This window comes from Mustela nigripes, chromosome X (genome assembly GCF_022355385.1).
Source record: "Mustela nigripes isolate SB6536 chromosome X, MUSNIG.SB6536, whole genome shotgun sequence".
In the NCBI taxonomy this organism is placed as follows: Eukaryota; Metazoa; Chordata; class Mammalia; order Carnivora; family Mustelidae; genus Mustela; species Mustela nigripes.
In genome coordinates this window covers 108,853,793-108,878,068 of record NC_081575.1, presented here as the reverse complement: position 1 = coordinate 108,878,068, position 24,276 = coordinate 108,853,793, and the positions used below count along the sequence as shown (strand labels likewise).

At 46.0% G+C, this 24,276-nt stretch overlaps 1 protein-coding gene across 2 annotated transcripts in view; it reads right to left on the bottom strand.

The window, feature by feature from the left end:
• SH3KBP1 (SH3 domain containing kinase binding protein 1) overlaps window positions 1–23,980 on the bottom strand; it is a 244,058-nt gene extending 220,078 nt beyond the window's left edge. Inside the window, exon 1 of one of the 2 annotated variants that reach the window (XM_059384727.1) lies at window positions 23,842–23,980. In XM_059384727.1, the coding sequence (XP_059240710.1) occupies window positions 23,842–23,892 (51 nt within the window). In that variant the 5' untranslated portion in view covers window positions 23,893–23,980. The remainder of the gene's footprint in view (window positions 1–23,841) is intronic. The other variant, XM_059384726.1, reaches the window with a different exon arrangement.
• Window positions 23,981–24,276: the final 296 nt, after the last annotated feature.

Here is a 24,276-nt window from a genome sequence, read left to right as displayed (position 1 = left end):
TTTGCACCTCTAGCTCACCAAACTGTCACTCTTTCAGGGGCTCCTCTGTCCTAGATCACAACTCACTCTTTGGAATTTTACCTCATTTCCAATTATTCAAATTGAGCGGAAAATGTATTTTTACTCTATAACTGCAAAGCCAGAGGTTCGTGTGCATGTCTGAATCATCCGCACTCACTTGTCTTCTTTGACCTGCTGCTTCCACAGATGTCAGCTCCTATCTCAGAACTCAAAGGCAAATTATACCAAGCAATCTTGAGTTCCTATCTTGGAACTCAAAGGCAAATTATACCAAGCAGTCTCACACACAGGTGTGCGCACACACATCTATGAGAATCATCAGTTTCTCAACAGTTCAGTGAACAGCCCGGGAGGGTGTGGACTGGCATCTCCCCTCCCCCTTCTCCCAGGTCCTGGATGACTGAATCACAGTGTCAAAGAGACAGAGCTTTGGGGTCATGTCCTGAGAACACCCTGTCAGCCAGGGCAACCCTTCTGTAGAAAACAGAGCCACTGGCTATTCATCGGCTTTCGCAAATGCTACTTGACTTAAAAAGGCAGGATCCTGGGAAACAGTGACTTCACGGTCACTAAAGTCAAGTGGTCCACAGCTCAAAAAAAAAAAAAAAAAAAAGTTCCCCATCATCCTAACTGTCGAGTGTTTCTAGATTATCTTCTTTGAGGGTTTGACCCTGATTTTACCTTTCTCCTATTTTCTGGTCTAAATAAAAGTACTTGATTTCCTACTCTGTAGGGTGTGCTTTGGCTTTTACATCTTAACTTTTATAAGCAACCATTTGAACAAAGTAAAAATAAATCTCCAAATACATCCTTTCGGTAATCTGCAGACGTGCTGCACTGGTTAACTTTTAAACCTGAGAAAATTCTACTTTATACTGTTTTCCCCAATACATTTCAAGAATGTATTAAAACACAAAAACGAGACTCTTTACCTTTACATTTTTAAAACTAAATTCTCTAACTATAGAGAAATCCAGACAAGTTTTGACTAAAAAAAGTCATAATTGCAAGGGCTGTCCTACTTTGCAAAGCTAGACCTCAAAACACAGCCAGGCCTGCCAAGAGGCCGTCTGCATCTGCGCGTCACTCCATCCGGGCTTCTGAGGGTGGGGGAGATCAGTAAAGCTACAGCTGCACAGCACTTCCCCCAATCCCCTTCCTGAAAACCTCTCCATCCAGTAGTGTCATAGAGTTTTCACAAAGAATTTGTCACCAGTCCCCAGAGCACAGTCTCTGGAAATTCCATCTGTGGCCTGACATTAGGGGATTTTATCAGACTCAAAGGCAGGAGGGGTCTGCCCTGACTTGAGGCAAATCTCTCCACATCTCTTCACAAGTGCACTACCCATGCCCAGCAACACTCCCTCCATTCCCGTCAGCCTGGCTGAGGTAAAGCACCACACCACCATCAAAGGCTCCACAATATGCCAGGAAAGTGATGACGTCGTGGGACTAGAGAAGGGTTTCTTTTCTTTCATATTCACTTGGCCTCTGAACAGTCTAAATACTGGGTGGGCTTGATTTTCTTCCAATTAATTGCTCTTATATAGCCTTTCCCTTTTCTTTGGGAAAGTTCTACCTCCCATTTTCAATTATTGATTTAAACATCACGCCTCAATCAATTTTCCTCACAAAATATTCGTACTGTCTCTTAAGCTGACAGGCCTGCTCACTCTAAACCATTCATTACTGGGGAGCTTTTCGTGTAAACATTAACTCCAAATGGCAGAATTGGCCATATCAGTCAAGCGTTGACTCCAGTCTATTAGTAAGCCACAGGACGAATTAGTCCTTGGTCTCTTCAGAATACCTGGGCCCTCGATGTTGCCATCCTGCATTACAAGCATCCTGCACTCCGTGTTTATTCATCTTTTTCAGAGACTCACCCACATTTGTGCTTCTTAATGACCCAAAGGCACTAAAGATGTGGCTTAAATGGCCTTAAAGAAAATTACGTTCTCCATTAGAGCTAGGAAAGTATCTTAGCAGCTGTGTTTTCACTGAAAGAGCTATCCTATTGAAAGATTTGCCTGCTACTTCACATTTATTATCCCCCATTGATATTTAATAATTTCACTCTCAAGCGCCACAGCCCAATTTACCTCTGGCACACTGGCAAAAGTAAGGTGCTGTCCTTACCTTACAGTGTCCACACAGAGCTCGGCTACAATGTAGCAGGAGCATGACTAGCCCAAAGGATGACAGAGGGTGCCAAGAATCTGCCCCCCAAAAAGGATTTAGCTGCTTCTGTCCGTTTATAGAAAATAAAGATCTCAGAAGATACTTTCTTCAAAATGATCTAAAGTCAGAACTCTCACGGAGAAGCATTTATGACCTGGGCCTCAGATTCTTGCTCAGGTGCTCTAGCAGAGCCTGAAAGAAGGCGCTGGGGGAAGGAATGAAAGCAGGAGGGAGAGCTGGCCTCACACATGCCACTGTCTGGAGCAAACATCCATCAGCAGGGGTGGGTGCGGCAGGGGGATGAGATGACCACTAGGCAGTGACATCCCTGGGCAGACAAACAGAATTAAGTGGAAATCTAGCTTGACAGCCTGGCTCTTTAAGCCCAATCACTCTCTTAGTTTCTACAGGAGCCCTTGCTATCCTGAATATTGTACTGTATGTCTCATTTAGAATAGACCGCCAACCACCTGCCACCTGACTCTACTCGGAAACAGCACACAGCCTCCGCGAAGACTGGAAAGACCCATTAAGCAATGACTCAGCACTGAAGACCAACTTGAATCAAGATTGCCTCAACCTCCCCTAACCCTCTCCAGCTTCCAACAGTTGTCCTTAAGCCTTTGGGGTCAACAGAAAAGGTAAGCCCTTGGGGCATCACGACAATGCAGTTTGAGGACCCACAGCCAACTCCCCATTTCATCAAGGACGGCAGCTTCTGCCACCAGTGGGGTGGGGACGGGTGGGGAAAGAGCCTGCTGCCACTGGGGCCCTTCTGGAAGATGCTGCCCGGCTCCAGCTGAGGGAACAATCCTACAGGGAAAAGAGGAAGTCAACGGAAAGGGCAGGGGCTGAAAGGTTGTGACACTCAGCTCTGCCCTGCGACAACGGAAGTAGAAGGGCACACAGCTGGCCCTCAAGTGCCCCGTGCCTGCTGGCTTTCTGGATCGAGATCCCACGAGGCCCTAAGGACCTGGGGCTTCTGTTCTTAGCTCCTGAGTTCCCTATTTCCCTGGATGACTCAAAAACCCTAGTCTCAATACTCAAAGTAATTTGAACAAGCTGCTGGTCCTTATACCAGGAAAGGCCCGCCTTCAGTAGCTGCGCAGCAGTAAGCCCAGGGACCGCATCTAGAAGTCTGGACACAATCACCAGGAGCAAGAGCCTTAAACACACCAGTCCTCCAGCGCCTTGCTTTACCCACTGAGAAGGGACAGCAAGGGAAGAGGGCAGGATTAGAGCAGTGGTTCTAGAAGTCGGGTCCCAAAACAGCAGCAGCACCTAGGAACCTATTAGAAATGCAGATTTCCTGGGCCCCACCCAAGACCAACCAACCAGAATCCCTAGGACTATGGCTCAGTACATTTTACCAAGCCCTCCCAGAGGCACTGCTACACGCTGGTGTGTGACCCCCCGTCCAGAGGAACAAAAAGGCTGCCTCTACAAGGAGGTGATGGAAGGTCGCAGACCCTCTAAGGCAGCGAGCTGGATGTGAATCCCCAAAAATGAGTACTTTCATAACCTCTTCGTCCCTCCCCACTACCATCCCAAGTAAAAAAGAAGAAATTGTTCTCCTTAGGAAACATGATCGTAGTAGAAATGTCAAAGAACATGGCAGTACAGAAAAGGGAATGGGGAAATTCTGAGCCCTTTGCTTAGACGTCTTCACTTCCTCCTCACCCTAATGAACCTGGCAATGGGGCAGATGAGAGGTGGACGTGCAAAGGCCTAATCTCCTCATATACTTCCTAAGGACCTAGGAACTAAGGAAACCAGTAAATACCTAAGAGACCACAGTCCTAACAAGTGGGAAAATGGAATCCAAAGCCTCGTGTGTTCTGAGGAAGAGCCCATCCCTCCCATGATCAGGACTACCCACCCAGAAGGAGCCACAGGTCACTGGAACAGCAAGGGCTTCCAGGAGGGACATGCAGGGCTGCTGGCCGGGGCAGAAGTGACCCATGGCGGCTGGAGCGTCAGTGAGGGTAACAGCAGATGAGAAAGTTACTCAGCATGAGTCCAGCTTCTTGCCCCATTCTATCTCACAGCTGCTGAAGAACAACCCGCATTCCACTTCTGGGGGCCATTTTCGTTCATTTGTTCACTCATCTCATTCAACAGTGAAGCTGATGTTCAAGAAGGCCGAGGGGAGAGCTGGCACGAGGCTCGAACATCACGTGTTGGGGCTCCACATGTCCCCTATCTGTTGGGCTTCCAGTCTGGTTTCCAGGAAACCAGTGCATTAAATGGCCAACTACCCCAATCAGCATATACACGCACATTCTCAATTTTAGCAGCATATCTATAATTACTGCCTTGGGATAAATTCCTGGAAATGGAGTTAGTGACACAGTGGATTGAAAACTACGCACAAAGATTTACATACAAAAATGGTCATCACGGTTTTATTTTCAGTAGCAAAAAAGATGGGAAACCTGATGTCTGCCCTGAATTGGTTGGTTAAATAGATAGTGGTATATTCTTATGATGCGAGTTTAAATTTTCTCAGAAGAGATTTAATGATTTGGGCAAAATGCTCCTAATATATTAAGGGCACAAAGTAAATACAATGTATCATTGCTTCTATAAATCTAATATATGTAAGAATCCCCTGGGAGATCTTGTTAGAATGCAGATTCCTGGGACGCCTGGGTGGCTCAGCTGGTTAAGCCGCTACCTTCTGCTCAGGTCATGATCCTGGGGTCCTGGGATCGAGTCCCACATCGGGCTCCTTGCTCGGCAGGGAGCCTGCTTCTCCCTCTGCCTCTGCCTGACTCTCTGTCTGCCTGTGCTCGCTCGCTCTCTCTCCGTCTCTGACAAATAAAAAAATAAAATCTTTAAAAAAAAAAAAAAAGAATGCAGATTCCTGATTCAACTGTCCAGGGTGGGGCCTGAGAGTCTGCATTTCTAACAAGCGCCCAGAGGATGGGGCTGTACTTCTCTGTATATTACGATCCAGGAAAAAATGTATTTTTCAGTTTTGAATAAAACTTTATATGAAACATCAAGAAAAGGAAAATCCATGGAACCAGACAGTAGGCAGTGGGGCTGGGGATGGTAACGGGAAGTAAATATAAATAGGCATGAAGATCTTATTGGGGTGGTGAAAATGTTCTAAAGCATTTTCTGGTGACAGTTCCACAACTGTGTACATTTACTAAAAATCATTAAAATGTATATCTGAAATGAGTGACTTATAGAATTTGTAAAACATGCCTCAGTAAAGTTCTTTTTTTTTTAAGTGTTTTTTCAATGACCAGGCAGATTTTTAAAAGATCGCAAGGTGCTTCTAATAACAGAACAAAAATGGAAAAGATTTTAAAACAATAATAATTGGAGGGGAGCCTCAGCAGGGTGTTAGTGGCTAATGGGTCGAGAGTTTTAGTTTAGCAAGATAAAAAGGTTTTGGGGATGGACGGCGGTGAGGGCCACACCACAGCGTCAGTCTATTTACTGACACAGACCTGTGCGCTTCAAATGATTAAAATGGTAACTTTCATGTCATGTGTAATTTACCACATAATAATAACGACAGTGATGATGATGATTAAATAAGCAAAATACAAACACGAGTTGATCTAACACATTACCCAAGAAGGGTTTCTTTCTCTCTGCTTCCTTCTCCAGACCCCCAGTGTGGTTTCTGCAGAGGCCCCATCCTGGCTCGGCGTGTTCACTGCGGTGGGTTAAATGGTTACCCCCTCCCAAAAGATAGGTCTTACGTCCTCATTCCCAGAAGCCAGAACTGTGACCTCACTTAGAAAAGAGATCCCTGCAGATGTAAGTAAGGATCTTGAAATAAAGAGATGACTGTCAGTGACCTGAGCGGGCCCAAAATCCAATGACAAGGATCCTAAAAGACACACAGGAGAGAAGACAGACCTAGGGGAAGGTGATGTGGAAACAAGAGGCAGAGGTTGGAGTGATAGGGCCACAAGCCAAGGAAGCCAAGGAAGGCCAGGAGCCCCACAAAGCTGGAAGAGGCGAAGAAGAGATTCTTCCCTAGAGCCGCTGGAGGGAGTGCAGCCCTGCTGACACCTGGATTTTGGACTTCTGGCCTCCAGAACTGTGAAAGATTGCATTTCTGTTGTTTTTACCCACCCAGGACCATGGTGACTTGTGGCAGCCACTGGAAACTGATCTCCCCAGCAATAAGGAATCTGGGGCTGGTGCCACCCAGAGCCCTGTGGCTGCAAGCGTGGCTACAAGGTCCACTCAGATTCCAGCTCACTACCCTAAACAGTGGAGATAAGCCAACCACAGCGGCGAGAGGGAAGAGAGGAAAGGAAGGCCTCATACCACACAGACCAAAAGAGCGCACTGCATTTTTTAAGACAGACTCCTTCGGGAAACACCTTGTGACACTCTGAGCAGTATCAACTAATTAAAAGGGCATCTCCCTCCACAGCACTGCTGCTCTTTGCCATTACCTTATCTCCAGCCCGACAGTCGTCGCTGAGAGCTCTTCGCCACTATAATAGGCTCTTCAGATGGAGCGAGACTGCCTTTTTCACTGTTTTGGGCAACACACTGTGCTGGTTACTAGCACCTTCCCACAATCGCTGATGTGTTTTTCCAGTCCAAAAACAGACTATTAAGGCTTACCGATCAAGGAGGCAACTCATGACCCTTTTTCACACTGCAAGTCCCACTTCAAAAAAAAAAAAAGTTTTCTTTTTATTTGGGTAATCTCTACACCCAACATGGGGCTTGAACTCACAACCCCAAGACCAAGAATTGCACACTCCACCACCTGAGCCAGCCAGGTACCCCCAAACCCCACTTTTTTAAAAAAGAATTTTCTTCCTTTGAAAAGCGTTTAGTAAGATGAAAGACTAGCAGACCCCAGAGTTTTGAACAACTCTTTAAAAATGGGGAATAAAATCAGAGGAGTATATCTTAAATGTCTATCATATTCATTAACACAAGTTTCAAACTTTAAACACACAAAATAATTCTCTTCTAATTTTACAAATTTAACCACTTCTAAGGCTGGGTATTTGTAAACTGAAATAAACTGTATTCATAGTCTACATTTCTATTCCAAGTACATCATACAATCAATTCATTTGTTCTAATTTTCCAGGGGTTACTTCCAAGACATTAGCGAAATCAACTCCCCCGCCACCCCTGGCCCACGGCCTCCAAAAAAACCCTATTGGCATTCAGAAGCCAACAGAATTACTAAATCTTTCTACTGGAAAATCCAAGCCACTGTTGCCCAAATGGGCTTAAAATGAACATATATCAATTATTTGACGACCATCTGGTTGCTAACAAGAGACTTTTGGAAACCAGGCTTAAAACAAAAATGCAGAAACCAGCACAAAGTTCAGTAAATCAAGATTCAATACCCAAATCACATCTCCCTCCATATTTTCTTTCCAGCTTTTTGAGTTCTAATTCTGGAATCTTCATTTTCCTCTGTTGCTTATTGCTTTGACTTCTTCTCATGGTAAAATTATTGCTAAGACTTCCTATGGGATTCTTTGTAAAGATGACGTCGAGAGGAGATTTGTTTTCTATCCATGTACATCTAAGAAACGGGGTACACACTTCAGCTAAACTCAAAATAACTTTTTAGCTGGTAGCTTTTGTTATTCAAACAGTGTTACCACCACACAAAGAGGAAATCTCAAATCCAAAATGTTATTTTAAGAAATACTATATCCTGGGATGGTTCTATTTGTAGATGACCACCCCTGGAGTATAAGGTAATTGGCACTGAAATCTATCTTATCTATCCAAAAATGTGTCTCATTCATCCCCTACTTTCCTGTATTCCAGAGCTGGAAGTTTTCATCATCAGATTTAAAAATGGATCCAAACAATGTTAGAACCAAAAGGAGCCTTAGAATTCATCTGGTTCACCTCCCTCATTACACACATACCAGTATGTGACTTGGCCAAAGTATGGTTCATTCTGTAATAAATATATCCAGAGTGCCCAGCCAGCACCAAGCACAGTGCCAGGTACTGGGCAAAGGAAGATACCCCCCTGGTCCCTGCCCTATTCTCTTTAACTTCGTAATCTAATTCAGTGAGAGACAAAATTCAGTGTAAGAGCTTTGTGAGAGAAAGGTGCTCTCCGTCCGAAGAGCAGAAAGGTTTGCTGGTCTTTTCAAGTTAAGTCTTTGGCATGAAATCTCTCTAATAATTCAGAATTATTCCCTTTTTTTTAAACATGTTCTTTATTTATTTATTTGACAGAGAGAGACAGCGAGAGAGGGGGAGTGGAAGCAGGGGGAATGGAAGAGGGAGAAGCAGGCTTCCCGCTAAGCAGGGAGCCCAACACGGGGCTCAATCCCAGGACCCCGGGATCATGACCTGAGCCAAAGGCAGACGTGTAACCGACTGAGCCACCAAGGCACCCCCAGAATTATTCCTTTAACTAGTGGACCTCCATGTGCTGCTATTCAGACGTGCTATCGCATCAAACTATTTGAGCCAAGGAACCCTACATTTTAAGAGGAAGCAAAGCGTAAAGTCGACCCCAGAATCCACTGACAGATGGATGAATAAACAAAATGTGGTATAGCACTATGATGGAATATTATTCTGCCTTAAAAAGGAAGAAAATTCCGACACATGTCACCACACAGATGAACCTGAGGACCTTATTGCTAAGTGAAATAAGCCAGTCAAAAAAAGACATATACAGGATGATTCCACTGATATGAGGTCCCCAGACAGTCAGAAGACAGAGACAGAAAGCAAAGAGTGGTTGCCAGAGTCTGAGGGGAGGGCGGAATGGGGAGTTGTTGTTTTAATGGGTACAGAGTTTCAGTTTTGCAAGATGAAAGTTCTGGAGATCAGTTGCACAACAGCGTGACTATGCTTAACACTACTGAACTGTACCATTAAAAATGGTTAAGGCGGTAAGTTTCATGCTATGTATATTTCACCACAATTTGAAAAAAAAATTTTTAAGTACAGTAAGACGCACCTGAGATGAGCCAAAGTGTTAAAGTGGCTTTTTTCCCCCCAACCTTTAAGCTTCCTATTTGCTCTTTATCTCTGGGGCCATGGTGGGACTTGGGGGAAGAGAGTATTAATTCCAAATAACACAGTCAGAAAGGTACTGTCTTCAAAAGAATCGGGGAGAGGGGTAGATGGGGGGACAGTTAAGAGGAGGGAGAAGCAATGAGACAAGATGGGCCAGCAAATGACAACTGTTGAAAACTGGCTGGTGGGTACAAACGGGTTCATGATACTATTCTCTCTATTTTATGTTTGAAATATTTCTAGGGAAAACCAATACAAGTGAAAAGCCGGTGAAGTGAATTTCATTCTCGGGGCAGGAACTAATGCCTTAGATGTCTGGTGTAGCTGGTTACCTTCATTTGCTATGTGCCCCCAAGACAAAGCATCTAAGATATTTAAATTCATTTAAGAGGAGCAACAGTGTGACCAAATGCTACCTACCAACATCACACTTTCTTTTTTTTTTTTTTAAGATTTTTATTTATTTATTTGACAGAGATCACAAGCAGGCAGAGAGGCAGGCAGAGGGAGAGAGAGAGAGAGGAGGAAGCAGGCTCCCTGCTGAGCAGAGAGCCCGATGTAGGACTCCATCCCAGGACCCCAGAATCATGACCCGAGCTGAAGGCAGAGGCTTTAACCCACTGAGCCACCCAGGCGCCCACACCTTTCTTTGTAGCTTTTGGAACAGGACACATTTACGTCGCTCAGATGTCTAAACTGCCTGCACGTGCACGCGTGCTCTAGCTCCCATTACCCCGGTTCACCACTCCTGGGTAATCCCCACTACCGCTCCTCACCGTCATTAGATCTTTGAACATTTTCCACTTTTTCATATGTTAGCGTATCACTCACACTGTTCTGCAACTTGCCTTTCCCACTTAACAATATATTTGGGAAGTCTTTCCATATCGGTAAAAAGTGTTTGCATTCTTTTTTCTGGCTACAGAGTATTTCACTGTCTGGATGTGCTATCATTTACTCTTCCCAGGTTGAAGGGCACTCTGGTTGTTTCTGCTATTTTCCCAGTAGAAACCACATCATATCTGTGTTGTAAACAAAATTAGTTCTTTAAAAAAAATTTAAACATTTTCCCCTAAGATTTATTGATTTTAGAGACTTATTTATTGATGTATTTGTTTATTATTTAGCATGCTCATCGGGGAAGGACGGGGGAGCGGGGGCGGCCAGAAACCCAAGCCAACTCTACACTGAGCACAAAGGCTGACGCAGGGCTTGATCTCATGACCCTGAGATCAGAACCAAGCCAAAACCAAGCCAAAACCGAGAGTCAGATGCCTAACTGACTGCACCACCCAGGCGCCCCTTGAACAAAATTCGTTTCATTAAAACAAGGTGGCTCAGTGTACACTGGACTGTTACAGCACTTAGCAATTTTGTGTGGGTTCTGTGTCTCAGGCTCACAGTCTTCCTCCTCTTCTTGGGACCTCTGCTCCTTCCAGGCACAGCCCAAACTAAGCTAGGCTCCTGCACCAACCCTTTCCCGATCCCAGGCCCACAGTGAACACTCCTTCCTACTTCATTTCTATAGTCTGCCCTCCCATGCAACTTTGTGCGTATTGTCTATTTTATAACTGTCTGATTTGTGTTGTGCTGGAGGTCACGACTGCTGCGTATACTATCTCCGTATCTGCACAGCACCTTCCCTGGCTTTGGCAAAGAGAACACACTCAGTAAACACCAACTGATTAGCTACCATCAGTAAATGTTTCCCTTACTCTCAACTCACAAGTTTTCTAGATCTGGGGTGTCCTTCAGAGAAGGGTGCTAGCCAGTTTTGCTCTGTGAATTATTGCAACATCATAATCAAATTGTGAGTCACTACAAAAAAAATGCAAATCCAACAAACGGAGTCCTCTCACCATGCTCTGCACATAGAACAGGAAACATGATGACATTCGGAGGGTGCCCGACGTTGCAATTCACAGGCATAAAATGCTATTGAAATACCATCTGTAGTGGTGACACAGCCGACATACACGAGAAAGCGACAAGTAACAATTCTGTGGGGTAGAGACAAGCCCTCTCCCACTTTGAAGGAGAAAACATCAGCATACTTCTCAGCCACATTTTAATCATGCTCTGCAATCTACTTCATCATTCAACCCATCTATATTGTGAGCAGCCACATAAGGCCTCTTGGAGGAGGTGACTTCTGAGCTGAAAGCCGCACGATGGGCAGGAGGGGCACTTCTCCAGGCAGCTGCTGCTGCTGGCACAAGCCCACTGATGGCACAGTAGCTTCTGAGAGAACTGCTGTATGGCCTGAACTGTATTCCCCAAAAAGACATTAAAGCTTGACCAGCCAGTACTGTGAATGTGACATTATTTGGAAACGGGCTCTTTGCAGGTGATCAAGTGAAGACGGGGCCATCTGAGTGGGCCCTCTCCCAGCATGCCTGACATTTTCAGAAAAAGAAGAGATGTGAACATGGAGACAGGCACACAGAGAACATCTCAAGCAGATGAAGGCAGAGATCAGGGTGATGCCTCTATGGACCAAAGAAAGCCCACGACTGCCAGCAACCCAGAAGAAGCCAGAGGAAGGGCATGGAATGGACCCTCCCTCGCAGCTCGCAGAAGGGGCCAGCCCTGCCCACACGTTGCTCTTCGCCTTCCAGCAAGCAGGGCTGCGAGCCGATGCTTTTCTGCTGTTTAAGCCCCCGGGCTGTGCAATCCATTGCAGCAGCCTGTGCGGACCAACACCATGGACACGCGGCGCGAGAAATAGTCCTGCACCCACAGTCTAAAGCTTTTAGTCCATTTTAGCAACAGCATCCTTGTCCCAAATCAGAGTGTGCCTGGAGGCCTGGTAGGCAGAGAGGTTAAAAGGATGAAAAGGAGGGCTCAGAAGCAAATATTTCATTGCTTGCTAGACCAGTGATGTGCCTGCCTCTGCCCATCCCAGGAGCTCCTGGCAACCCTGTTTGAAAAGGACTTAAAAAGAGTGCAAACAAACAAACAAAACCCCTCAAACCAAGTAAAGGCCAGAAAACTGGGGTGGAGGAGGCGGCGGCGGTTTCTTCCACCATGTTACTGAATGGGCACTATCACCAGCGCCATTTGCGAGTACCTACTCCAAACCAGGCACCACGGCTGTCCCTCGCCTTGGCTCTACGAAGCAGGTGTTGTGGTCCTCTCCGTAGAGAGGGGGAAGCCAAACCGTGGGAGCTGACTTGCCGGCTGCACCTGTCTCTGCTTGCCAGGGCTGCCGTCACTCGTGCCACAGCCTGAGGGGCTTCAACAGCAGACAGTACTTCCGCGCAGTTCTGGAGACTACAAGTCCAAGGGCAGGTGTCAGCAGGCCTGGCTTCACGTGAGGCCTGTCTCCTTGGCTTTCAGGTGGCCTTCTCTGTGTGTCCTCACATGGGCTTTGCTCTGTGTGCACATCCCCGGCGTCTCCTGTGTCCTCTTCTCATGAGGACGGAGATCAGATTGCAGGAGGGCCCACGCTAGTGCCCTCACTTTAACCCAACTGCCTCTTTCAAGGCCCTGTCTCCAAATACAGTCATGTCCTGCAGCACCGGCTGTGAGGGCTTGACCCTATGGAGGGGACACAATTCAGCTCCTAACAGCTCCTTCAGGAAAAAGTCCCAGAGCCCACATTCCAACCTAGAACCATTTGGCTCCAGAGGCCATTTTCCTTGGATCACACTGCCTGCCTCCAAAAAGTCCTCTTTATTTGCAGTGAGAGAACATTTATTACTTGAACAATAAGAAAAATAAGCAAACACAAGTTCTTTCATTTGTTTCTCTTTTAAGACTCTCTGCTGAGGCTCCAAGCCACCCTCCAGGAAGCTCCTGGCAGAGTCACATGAGCAGGGCCCCAGGTGTGAGCCCTCAGAGAAAGCAAAGGAAAGAAAGCGCTGGGGAGGAAGCAGAGGATGGCCCCTTCCCCCCCTCCCTGCAAGGAGCCCAGCCAGAGGCCAAACCCAAGAGGACTTGAGCTTTCACTGTCCAGGGCAGGGGCCCCGAGCCCCCACAACTTCCTCCTAACATTAGCGAGAGCACTGGAAAAGGGGGTGCACCCCAAGAGTTGGCCCAGTTTTAGGCTCACTGATACATGAGAGGTTACTGAGATCTGCTTTCCTCTCAGTGTCTCAGCCTTGGGGTGCCTAACCCCAGACAAGCTCAAAAACTCCTGGCCAAGACTACAGCAAGTGAACACTGGCAGTGCCCATCAGAAAGCCCCCAACTTCTCAGAAAACACGGGCCCTTCATATGGTTGGGCTGGGCTGTGGCAGCTGCTGTGTCCACTGGGGTTCACAGAGACATCTTCAGATGTCTGCCACCCTCCACTGCTTCAAATACCAGATCAATAAAAGAAGGCACCTTGCTGGGCCCTTCCCTGGGCAGGAAAGCAACACACTGACAAGTGAGGTGACAGACCTTAATGAGCATCTTTCTGGGAACTGACAATGGGGGTGTCCAGCGACAGGCCTCCTTTACCAAACACAGGGACACCAAAAAATTAGGAAAATTCCAAAGAAAGCAGCTGATCCAAATACGTTTGTGCCAACACCACACTAGGGTGACAAAGACTAGAGACCAGGCGTTGGTTCAAATTTCATCAGGGAGACAGAGCTGGGCAAAAATAAGATAATACAACAATAAAATGCAGTATCAGCCATAATGATCATTTTTGAAAAAGGAAAGTGCAAAAAATATCGTGGAGTAGACGAAGATGGGGAATAGAAAAACATCAAAAAGGACATCGTGGAAGAGATAAAGAGGGGTGGAAAATGATCATGAAATGATTAGAGCAGGTGGCATTACATTTATTACATTACACATCTGCACGGTGCATTTGGTACATTTGCTACATAGATTCTGACACACAACATCAAATATTACCAGAAAGTTGCCTGCCTGGGTCTTGTCACCTTGCTTTACAGACATACTTTTTACTCCATTGTTGAAAAAGGCAAAAGCCAGTTTCTGGCCAATCCCAGGAGAAACCCAGTAAATACTTATCCCTCCCCGAGTACCCCCAAGGCCGAGGCCTCCTAACCCTGATGGCCCATCCCATAGACGAGGTCAACCTTTGTGTTCCCAATGTATTAGTCCACAGTTTATGCCAGGCAGGAAAAAAATGCCTGATGCAACAAGTCCAGCTACTCCCAGTGGAAGGGCAATTTTGCAATATTTGTGAAAATTTTAAGGGCACAGACTCTTAACCCAATCCTTCCACTGCTAGGCATGTAGCCTACAGAGAGGTACATGTAAAACAGACCATTTAAAAATAAATAAAGAAACTATAAAATATAAATAAAATAGACTGCCTTGCTGCAAGAGAGAAATGTCTGAAAAGCTTGAAACAACCCCAAAAAGGGCACCAACTAAACATAACAAGGTGTAGGCACAGAAAGGTATGTTAACTGAAGAAAGCTAATTGGATCAGAGCTTGTGTATTACTGGCCAGCTTGTGGGGTTTGGAAAAAACCTTTGCACATTTTTAGTGGTTGTATATGCATAGAAAATTTCTACAGAATGAAAAAATACAAAGGCAGAGTAAAGGAGGGAAATTTATTTAAGCTTCTCTGTACCATTTAAAGGTTCTACTATGAATTTATCATTTTATCATTTTGATTTTTTTGAAAGATTTTATTTATTTGAGAGAGAGAGCCAGAGATGGTGACAGAAATAGCGAGAGACCCTGATAGGAGGAATTTGAGAAACAAGGCAGAGGATCATGGGGGAAGGGAGGGAAAAATGAAACAAGATGAAACCAGAGAGGGAGACAAACCAAAAGAGACTCTTAATCTCAGGAAACAAACTGAGGGCTGCTGGAGGGGAGGAGGTGGGAGGGAGCGGGGCGATGGACACTGGGGAGGGTATGTACTATGGTGAGTGCTGTGAAGTGTGTAATGTCTGTGATGAATCACAGACCTGTATGCCTGAAACAAATAATACATTCTGTGTTAATGAAAAAAGAAAAAAGGAAAAAAAAGAAAAGAAATAGCGAGAGAGCATGAACAGAGAGGAGAGGGAGTTTTCATTTTTAAAAAAGATTTATTTATTTATTTATCTGAGACAGAGAGAGAGAGAGAGAGAGAACGCACACATGAGGGGAGGGGGCAGAGGGAGAGAGAGAAGCAGACTCCCTGCTGAGCAGGGAGCCCAACACCAGGCTCAATCCCAGGTCCCTGGCATCATGACCCCAGCCAAAGGCAGATACTTAACCGACCAAGCCACCCAGACACCCTTCATTTTATCACTTTGAAAACGTGTAAGAAAAATCTATGAGCAATGAAAATTCATGAGAACGTAGCCCTAAGTTTCTCTCTGCAATGAGAAAACTCTTAAAGGAAGATTCAGTTATCTTTACTGGGCTGTAATTCCTACTCAGGAAGTAGCCCTCTACTGTTACGAGTAGTTTTCATGAATAGGGCATGAAACCTACATGGTTTCTTATTAGTCATCCTTTCATCAGAAAACCAAAGAACTTTCCACACCCCATTCTGCACGTCTAGTGCATAATCTAATTTTTATGAATACAATTTCCATAATTTTCAGGGGCAAAGTTATATAATATATTCAAAAGGCAATCCAGCACACTACAAATTAGAGATCTTATTCAACGGATGATAACATTTCCTTATTTCTGTAAGGGGTGAAAAAAAAAAGGCTGTGAAGGACATGGGTGCACACACACAAATCCTCATCACAGTTTTGCATGTAAGAGCAAAAACAAAATTGGAAACGAAACAAATGTATACAATAGGAAGTGGATAAATTATACTGTAGCCATACAATGAAATACAATGCAGCCATCAAAAATGTTGTAGTGGGACCCCTAAATGGCTCAGTCGGTTAAGCATCTGCCTTAGCTTCAGGTCGTGGTGATCTCAAGGTCCTGGGATCGAGCCCCACGTTGGGCTCACTGCTCAGTGGGGAGTCTTCTTCTCCCTCTGCACCCCCCGACTTGTATGTCCTTGTACTCTTGCTTTTCTTAAACAAATAAATAAAAATCTTGTTTAAAAAAAAATGTTGTAGCTCTGTATTAGAGATATGGAAAGGTATCTGTGGCAAATGTAAGTTTTAAAAAAAGCTGATTACAATAACATTTGTGGCATGGCCCTATTTGGAAGATTTATACATGCATGTTGGAAAAGGTTAGAAGGAGGTAAAGCATCATGTGAAGCGTGGTTATCTCTGGGCAGCAGGCTCTCAGGACATGCATATGTGCCTTTTCCAGTTGATCTCTATTCTAACTTTCCCATTAAAAAACACTTTTAGTTGTGTGATTTCTAACTTAAAAAAAATGCTGGCCCTCATATCCCTCCTTGGGAGACCCAACAGTCTTCCATGGAACGAAATCCAACATGAAATGTGCTGCTTGTTCCCTTTTCCACCCCTCTGTGGGTCTTTTGATAGGTTTTCTGATGCTTTAGAAACCAGAGCAGGAAAATGACAGGCCTGACATTTTCAAGGTTGTCCTTTCCCCTCTTTCAAATGCTGCTATTGAACTTAGGCCAGTGGTTCCTCACCAGGGGCAACTGTGTCCCAGGGGACATTTGACACCATCTGGAGAAATTTTTGTTTCCACATCCGGGGAGGAAGGGAGGGGAGAGCTACTGGCGAGGGTAGAGAACAGGGATGTCGCCCAACATCCTACACAGCATGCCCCCCCCTCCATAGCCTTAAATGGCCCAAAATGTCAACAGTGCCGAGGTTGAGAAACCTTGTGTTACGGTAGTGTTACCTTGGGTTACCTTGTGAGTCTTCAAAGGGCTTTCTAATCCTCCATGAGCAGCACCCTCAAAAGAGCTGTGTAAGCACGCCTGGCCACAAGGCCCCTCTGCTACAGGGGAGAGGCGCCAACCATGCAGGCAGAATAGGAAGCGAATCCTGGACCAGCTCCTTTTGTGGATATAAAACCTCAGGCAGGTGACCCCATCGTCCTGTTGATCAATCACCCAGCCTCCTTCGTAAGATGGAAGTACCACCTTCCACCTCACAGGGTACACATGAAGTTTCAACAGAATAATGTAGGAGAGAGGGTTTTGTAAACTATGAAGCCCTAGGCACATGTGAGTGGTACCAGCATTCTAGGATACTAAGCGTCCAGCTTCACCAGGGAAAGCATTTTTAGGGTTTCCCTGGGTCTTCACCAGCACAGTCTTCCTGCCCAGAGTCATACATCACGACTTTTACTAAATAGCAAGAATGAAAAACAGAGTCCTTCTTTTTCCACTGCATACTCCTTGGCTTAAGTGGGGAGGCAGCAAAACTCAGCGATTGAATGACAAAATCTCAAGTCAGACTCTTAGGAAGGAATCCCCACACAAGCTGGGTGGCATTAGGAAGCGCTGTGGCTTCTCTGTGCCCTCAGTTTCCCCATCGGTCAATCCAAACCACAACATCTGAGAGAAAGCCAACTCTTTTAATTCTTTTAAAGTTTGTATTAAAGTTCCAGTTAGTTAACAAAGAGTGGAATGTTCGTTTCAGGTGTACAACAGAGTGATTCAACAGTTCCATACATCACGTGGTGCTCATCAGGACAAGGGTCCTCCTCCATCCCCGTCACCTGTTTCCTCCATCCCCCCACCACCACCCCTCTGGTAGCCAGCAGTGTGTTCCCTAGAGTTAAGAGTATGTTTCTTGGTTTGTCTCTCTTTTTGTTTTCCCTTTGCTCATTTTTGTTTCCTAAATTCTACATGGGAGTGAAATCATATGGTATTTATCTTTTCCTGACAGCCTTATTTCATTTAACATAATACTCTCTAGTTCCACCCATACTGTTGCAAATAGCAAGATTTCATTCTTATTTATGGCTGAAAAATATTCATCTGTGTGTGTGTGCGCGCGTGTGTGTGCGTACACCACATCTTTATCCATTCATCAGTAAACAGACACTTGGGCTGTTTGTGTAATTTGGCTACTGCAGAAAATGCTGCTATAAGCATCGGGGTGCATGTATCCCTTTGAAGTAGTATGTTTGTGTCCTTTGGGTAAATACCTAGTAGTGCGATTGCTGGATGATTGCTCTAGTTTTAACTTTCTGAGAACACTCCATGCTGTTCTCCACAGTGGACGCACCAATGTGCATTCCCACCAGCAGTGCAAGAGTGTCCCCTCTCTCTCTGCATCCTCGCCATCACCTGTTGTTTCTTGTGTTGTTGATTTTAGCCATTCTGACAGCTGTGAGGTGATGGCTCACGGTAGTTTTGATGTGCATTTCCCTGATGGCCAGTGATGCTGAGCATCTTTTCACATGTCTGCTGACCATCTGGATGTCTTCTTTGGAGAAATGTCTCTTCAAGTCATCTCAGAGTGAACCAATTTATCACTGGAACCAGGACGCTTCAGAGTGAAAGAGTGTACTACCACTGTCAGTGCTAGGACAGCAGGCATACACCAGAACCATCCCCTGGCAAACAGGGACCTGAGGTCATTCTAAAGGATAGCAAAAGCACCCACCTCACAGGCTTATTGTAATGACTAACTAGGATAAAAGAGACAAAGCACACAGTACTTATCATTAAATCCCACCTAGCAGTTTTTCCTCTCTCCTTCCATTCATTCAGCAAGTGCTTAGTGGCCCAATGCTGGGCACCAAGAAAGGAACAGTAAGTCAGATACACCGGCTCCCTGTCCCCAGCGGGATGCCCCTTCCCCCACAGTGTGTTTGCTACAGTCCTATGACCTTTTTTCCACAACAAATACAGAATTAAACACAGACCCACAGTGAACACCATAGGTCCAGAACACCAGGAAACGCACACCAAATGTGTGAGAGTTCAAAGTCTCCTTCACAAAAAGGAACAATGAATAAGAGCTTATCTAATCAACAAAGACAAAAGGATTTATTATTATCCCAAAGTCCCTGATTCAAGGAAATGATTGCAGTCTGACTAAAAAGCTATCAATGCGTCTCACAAAGAGATTAATAAAACTTTGTAATAGCATGTAATGTTTAAAAAGCACGTTCAAGCATCCACTCCCTTTCATTTCTACATGCATGCCATGATGAGGAATGGGGTACGGTCTGACCACCACGACCTTACAGAACCCACACATTACAAAAGCGAAGTTAATCTAGCTTGTTTTGGTATTCAGATATATTCAGGTCTTTGGCCAAGAAAAAGAGTTTGATTTGGTATGCTAAAAGAATTTTCTCTAAACCAATACTCACTGAAAGAGGTCAATGTTCTTTATCTTACACAAAAGTACATTGACTTCGAGGGGCTTGGAACTCTAATCCCAAGTTCCTTCCCCACCTCCACCCCATTTCAGTAATACTGGGTTTCGATTACTGTCACCATAAGTCCGCATTCCCAAACGTTTCCATATCCACTGTGGGGTCCTGGCCCTTCCCCCTCCTCCTTGTTCACATTTTACCCTGCGCATCCTCAGCCTCCTTTTGGGGCCATTTAGGTCGGTCCGTATAGCAGCCTGGTTCCACTCCTAGTTGTTAGACCTAAAATACCAGCCAGGCCCCACCACTGGAAACACAAAACATGGGAGCTCTAAAAAGACAGTTTCTATCAAGTAAGCTGCATGTACACAATTCCGAACAAACTGAGGGCCCATCGCTTTCTGTTGTATTCCATGCCCGCCTTGATTCAAAGAAGCTTAAATCAACGGTCTGTGTTTTGATCTGGTGCTCTTCATACAGATGTGTTCGGTTTGTGAATATTCAACAAGCTATCATCTTGCGAGCATTTTCTGTGTGTCGGTTATACTGCAATAGCCATTTTGAAAAGTAGCTTTCATCATAAAAACCTCTATGTGAAGTAAGCACGGATCTATCACCTAGTGTTCCTCTGACTGCTTTCAATTAGTGGGCCACATGATCCATTTAGAAGATTCTCCCTGGCATTTTTTGTCATTGCAGTATGGACACTGGAGACTAAATTTTTAAGTACGCGATACAGCACTGTTAACGACAGACACCATGTCACACAGCAGAGCTCTAGGACGGAGTCAGCCTGCACCATGAAGACTTGATACCCCTTGAACAGCACCATGCGCTTCCCCCTGGCCCCCCACAGCGGCTGGAGACCCAGACACTGAAGCAGCTCCATGTCAGCTGATGAATGAGTAGATGAAGAAACGCTGGCGTATGCATATGATGCAATATTTCTTGGCCTTAAAAAGGAACAGACTCCCACTATGTGTTGATGAGCATTTTTTTTTAAAAGATTTTATTTATTTATTTGACATAGAGAGATCACAAGTAGGCAGAGAGGCAGGCAGAGAAAGAGGGGGAAGCAGGCTCCCCACTGAGCAGAGAGCCTGATGCGGGGCTCGATCCCAGGGCCCTGGGATCATGACCTGAGCCAAAGGCAGAGGGTTTAACCCACCGAGCCACCCAGGCGCCCCCGACGAGCATTTTTAAAATGGACCGGAGACCCTCAGGGTACACTGTGCACAGGGAAGGCAACCGTTACTTTGGGACGCTTGTGCCGTTCCATCTATGCACGCATCTACCTACACCAAGGTGCCAGCTTTTAACTGAAGAACATGGTAAAAACAAAACAAGGAATACTGTTATGCTGAAAATAAAAAATAAAAAATTAAAATTAAAAAAAAAAAAACAACCCAAGACCTGAGAAAGGCCGAGAACACCAACAAACAAACACAGATTTGGAAGCCAGAGAGACCTGGGTTCCGATCCTGATTGCTCACAACCCACCTCCCGGCCATGAGCCTCACTGCACCGTCTCTAAAATGCAGGCAACAGCAGCCTCTCCCCAGAGGTGGTGTAAGGTGTCGGGGAGCTGGCAAGCCGCCCACCACAGAACACTGGTCAGACATGGTCCCCACCCCAGCTGCCATCTCTGTGGTGCCCAGGGATGGCTTCCTTCCCTGGAGGAGGGACGGTTAAAGGCACTGTGCAAAGGCAGGCAGGACCAAGGCTGAGCCCCGATCACAAGACCCCTTGGAGCCCCTTGGAAGAACAAAGTGTGGACATCTGAGAGCAGCGGGGCAGGGGAAAGCTATTGCTCAGCACCCTGGGTCATAAATCCTCCAGCTCTGGATTGTGACCAGAGGGAAAACTGCTCTCCAAGATAGGAGGGCTTTCCCATTATTCTTGGCAGGAGGTGGGGAAAGGGGAGGAAGGCCTCGGTAAAGAAATAAGTATTTGTTTTAAGCAAATAACTTTAAAGACAGGTGGTTTTCATTTTGAGAACAAAAGTGATGCTTCAAACAGTTAGAAGGTTACTCCAGATACCAGCCACCAGCTTGCCAGGGCCTTGGGGTCTGGAGGGCTCCCAAAGTGCCAGGAGCAGGGAGTAGGGCCGGGAGCAGCCGGCACAGAGAAGATGCTCACAGTCACCAACTACTGAAAAGCATCCACGTCACTGATCATCCCAAACCTCTATTCATTTAAGAAAGCTCTGTTGTACACCTACTGTGGGTTAAGAACGGAGTCAGGGGCTTGGGGATTCAGTGGAATAAGACAGACCTCTGCCAGCCCTGGGGTGGAGATTCCAATTAGGGAGCCGGCAAATGCCAAGCAAGCCAGTGAGGCAAGGATTTACTGGCTGTTATAAGTGCTCTGCAAGAAATAGATATGCTGACATAACAGGAAGGGAGAAAGGAAACTTAAGATGGAGGAAGTCCCTTAAGATAAGATGGCCCAGGGGCTTCTCCAAGTAACACCTGAAAGAAAACAGAGCAAGCCACCCAAGCAAGAGCCAGAGAAAGGGCACTCCTGGGAGGGGACAGGGCAAGTGCCTGGGCTCGATAGTGGGATTGAGCCAGCAGGAGCAGGGCAGTGGGGGCAGCACTGGTGCTATGGAAGGGAGTGGCCAGGCATGCGGGAGATGGCCACAAGGCTGGAAAGGTCGTCGTGTGCCAGGCTACACGAGGTGCTGCCGGTCATGGGCAAGAAAGTGGATTTCAAAGAAGAGCAACGGAGAGCTACTGAAGGCTGGTACACTGCGATACATGATTCTGATGCAGGTTAAGATAAAAAGTACTCTTAAATCATCACACACCAAACAAAGTGCACAGATGACAAAGTGTCTCCAAAATCACTGATAAAAATTAGCACTGTGTTGGAGCTCGCAGACCGTTATGGACTCTTGCCAGCTAGAGGCAAACAATTTGAGTCTAAATGCGAGATGAAATACAAGAAATTCAACTGGGCAAAGCGGTGGGAGAACTTGTGACTGACAAGAAAACACTCTTACTACCAATTAACTCACAGTTAGCAAAGATAAAGCACAGGGTAAAGCTAATTAACAAGACAGACTCAAGAAAATCCCCTAAACAGACACATGCCCATAATGGTGGAAGGCATCTGGGAACGAACTGACAAGTACGCGGGATGCCTAAACCCATGAACAGGTTAACTGAAACAACCCGCTGGAATGTCACCATGACGGTGCCCTACACCTACTTCTGATTCAGAAATCAGATCAACTACTGAGCACTTTTCTTCGAGGGTTTTTTTTCTTCTCCCTTGCACTGGCTGAATATAGGTTTCCATAACTTGGAAACTCAAAGCTGAATGAGAAATGGCTCTTCTGATTGATCACTGTCCCCCTAGGATTCATCACGTGGCCTCCTGACCTGGGTCTCCTGTCCTCACGATCCTTAATTTAGATGGATCGCAGACACAGCATGACCCACTCTCACCATCTGCCAGAGACCGCCTTGTGCTTGGGGGTTGGTTACCTGACCTAGGCTAAAAGGGCAACCTGGGGCTCTGGTCTTGAACAAAGTTGACCCTAAGATCAAGTCCATGACACCAAGCAAGAGAACTCGGAGGCCACAAAGGTTGCCTTGAAAGAAGTCAGGAAGGCAACACGGGTGGCATGTCCTGGAGCCCAGCACGGTGCTCGCACTGACGGTACAATATCCCGCTAAGGAAGGAGAAGGGGCACGAAGGGCAAAAATACATCATTTAGCAAATGCCTACCAAGTACTAATTACTTTCACATTCATGACTTCATATAATCCAGCAATCCCGCAAGGGGCAAAGATAGTGATTTTCAGATGGGAAGAGTAAGATGAGGAGAGATATTTGCCAGTGGCCCAAAGTTGGCAGAGTGAGGATCTGAGCTTTGCCTGCCACTTCGACTGGCATCTAGCAACAGGGCTGCTCTCTGGAGACACCTCAAGCTGACTTCTGTCCTGCTTTCTAACTCATTCTTCTCTCCTTCCCATCACAGGGAAGCTGGATTCCACACCTGGCTTCATCCCAGGCTTCCAAACCTGCCAGCTGCCTCAGAAACATCACCTGCTCCCAGCCCTTGCTAGGGACACTTCGCTGATGGAAGGGATGCCTGGGGGTGGGGGGCGGGCAGGGGGAGAAGGCTCTGCTGGCTGGGGTATCCCCTGGAAAAAACTCATCATTTGCACTTAGGAGAAGGGAAGAGCCCTCACACCAAATGACAGTGCTGTCCCAAATCTTTACAGATGTTACTACCAAAGGGGCTCGGCCAAAAGCCACTTGTGTCACAGAGGAAGGCCTGGGGAAAGAAATTCCCTTCCACCGCAAACATGAAAGCTGAGACCAGGTCCGAATGGAAAACAGTGTTGCTTACCATCTTGGAAGGACAGAGGTAGGACCAAATTCCCCATCATGCCTCCTCCCTCCTGGCCTAAGAAGTAGTCAGACAACAGGCTACAAAAGATGCCAGCGTAAGAGCAACGGAACCAGATGTATGGCCTACTTACAGTCTCAGACGCCTCTGCAGCACTCGGGGCTTTGGCTGCGGAAGGGTCCATTCTGTGGAGTATGAAGTGGTGATTTCTGGCTCACTGTGTCTGAACTCTGGGCAGGAGTATGTTCCGTGCTCGCCGAGAGCTGCAAGTCTCTGATTCACTTGGCAGCAGAATTATTCTAAGCATCCTGTCCCGTACCCAACCCGCCTGCCCCTCCCACTACACGTTCACACTGGGTGGTTTGTTTTTTTTTTTTAATTCTCTGCACTAATTTCTGTCACAAATCAAGGGAAACTCACTTTTCAAAATTAATCCAATCTCTGGCATTTGAGAGCATGGAACCTTTCTGACTGAGGAGGAGGACGAGGAAGAAGTTGTAACATCGGAGACAAGAGTGGGAGAACCGCAAAGTCTGCAGTAACAGCAAAATGGAGATTATTCAAGACA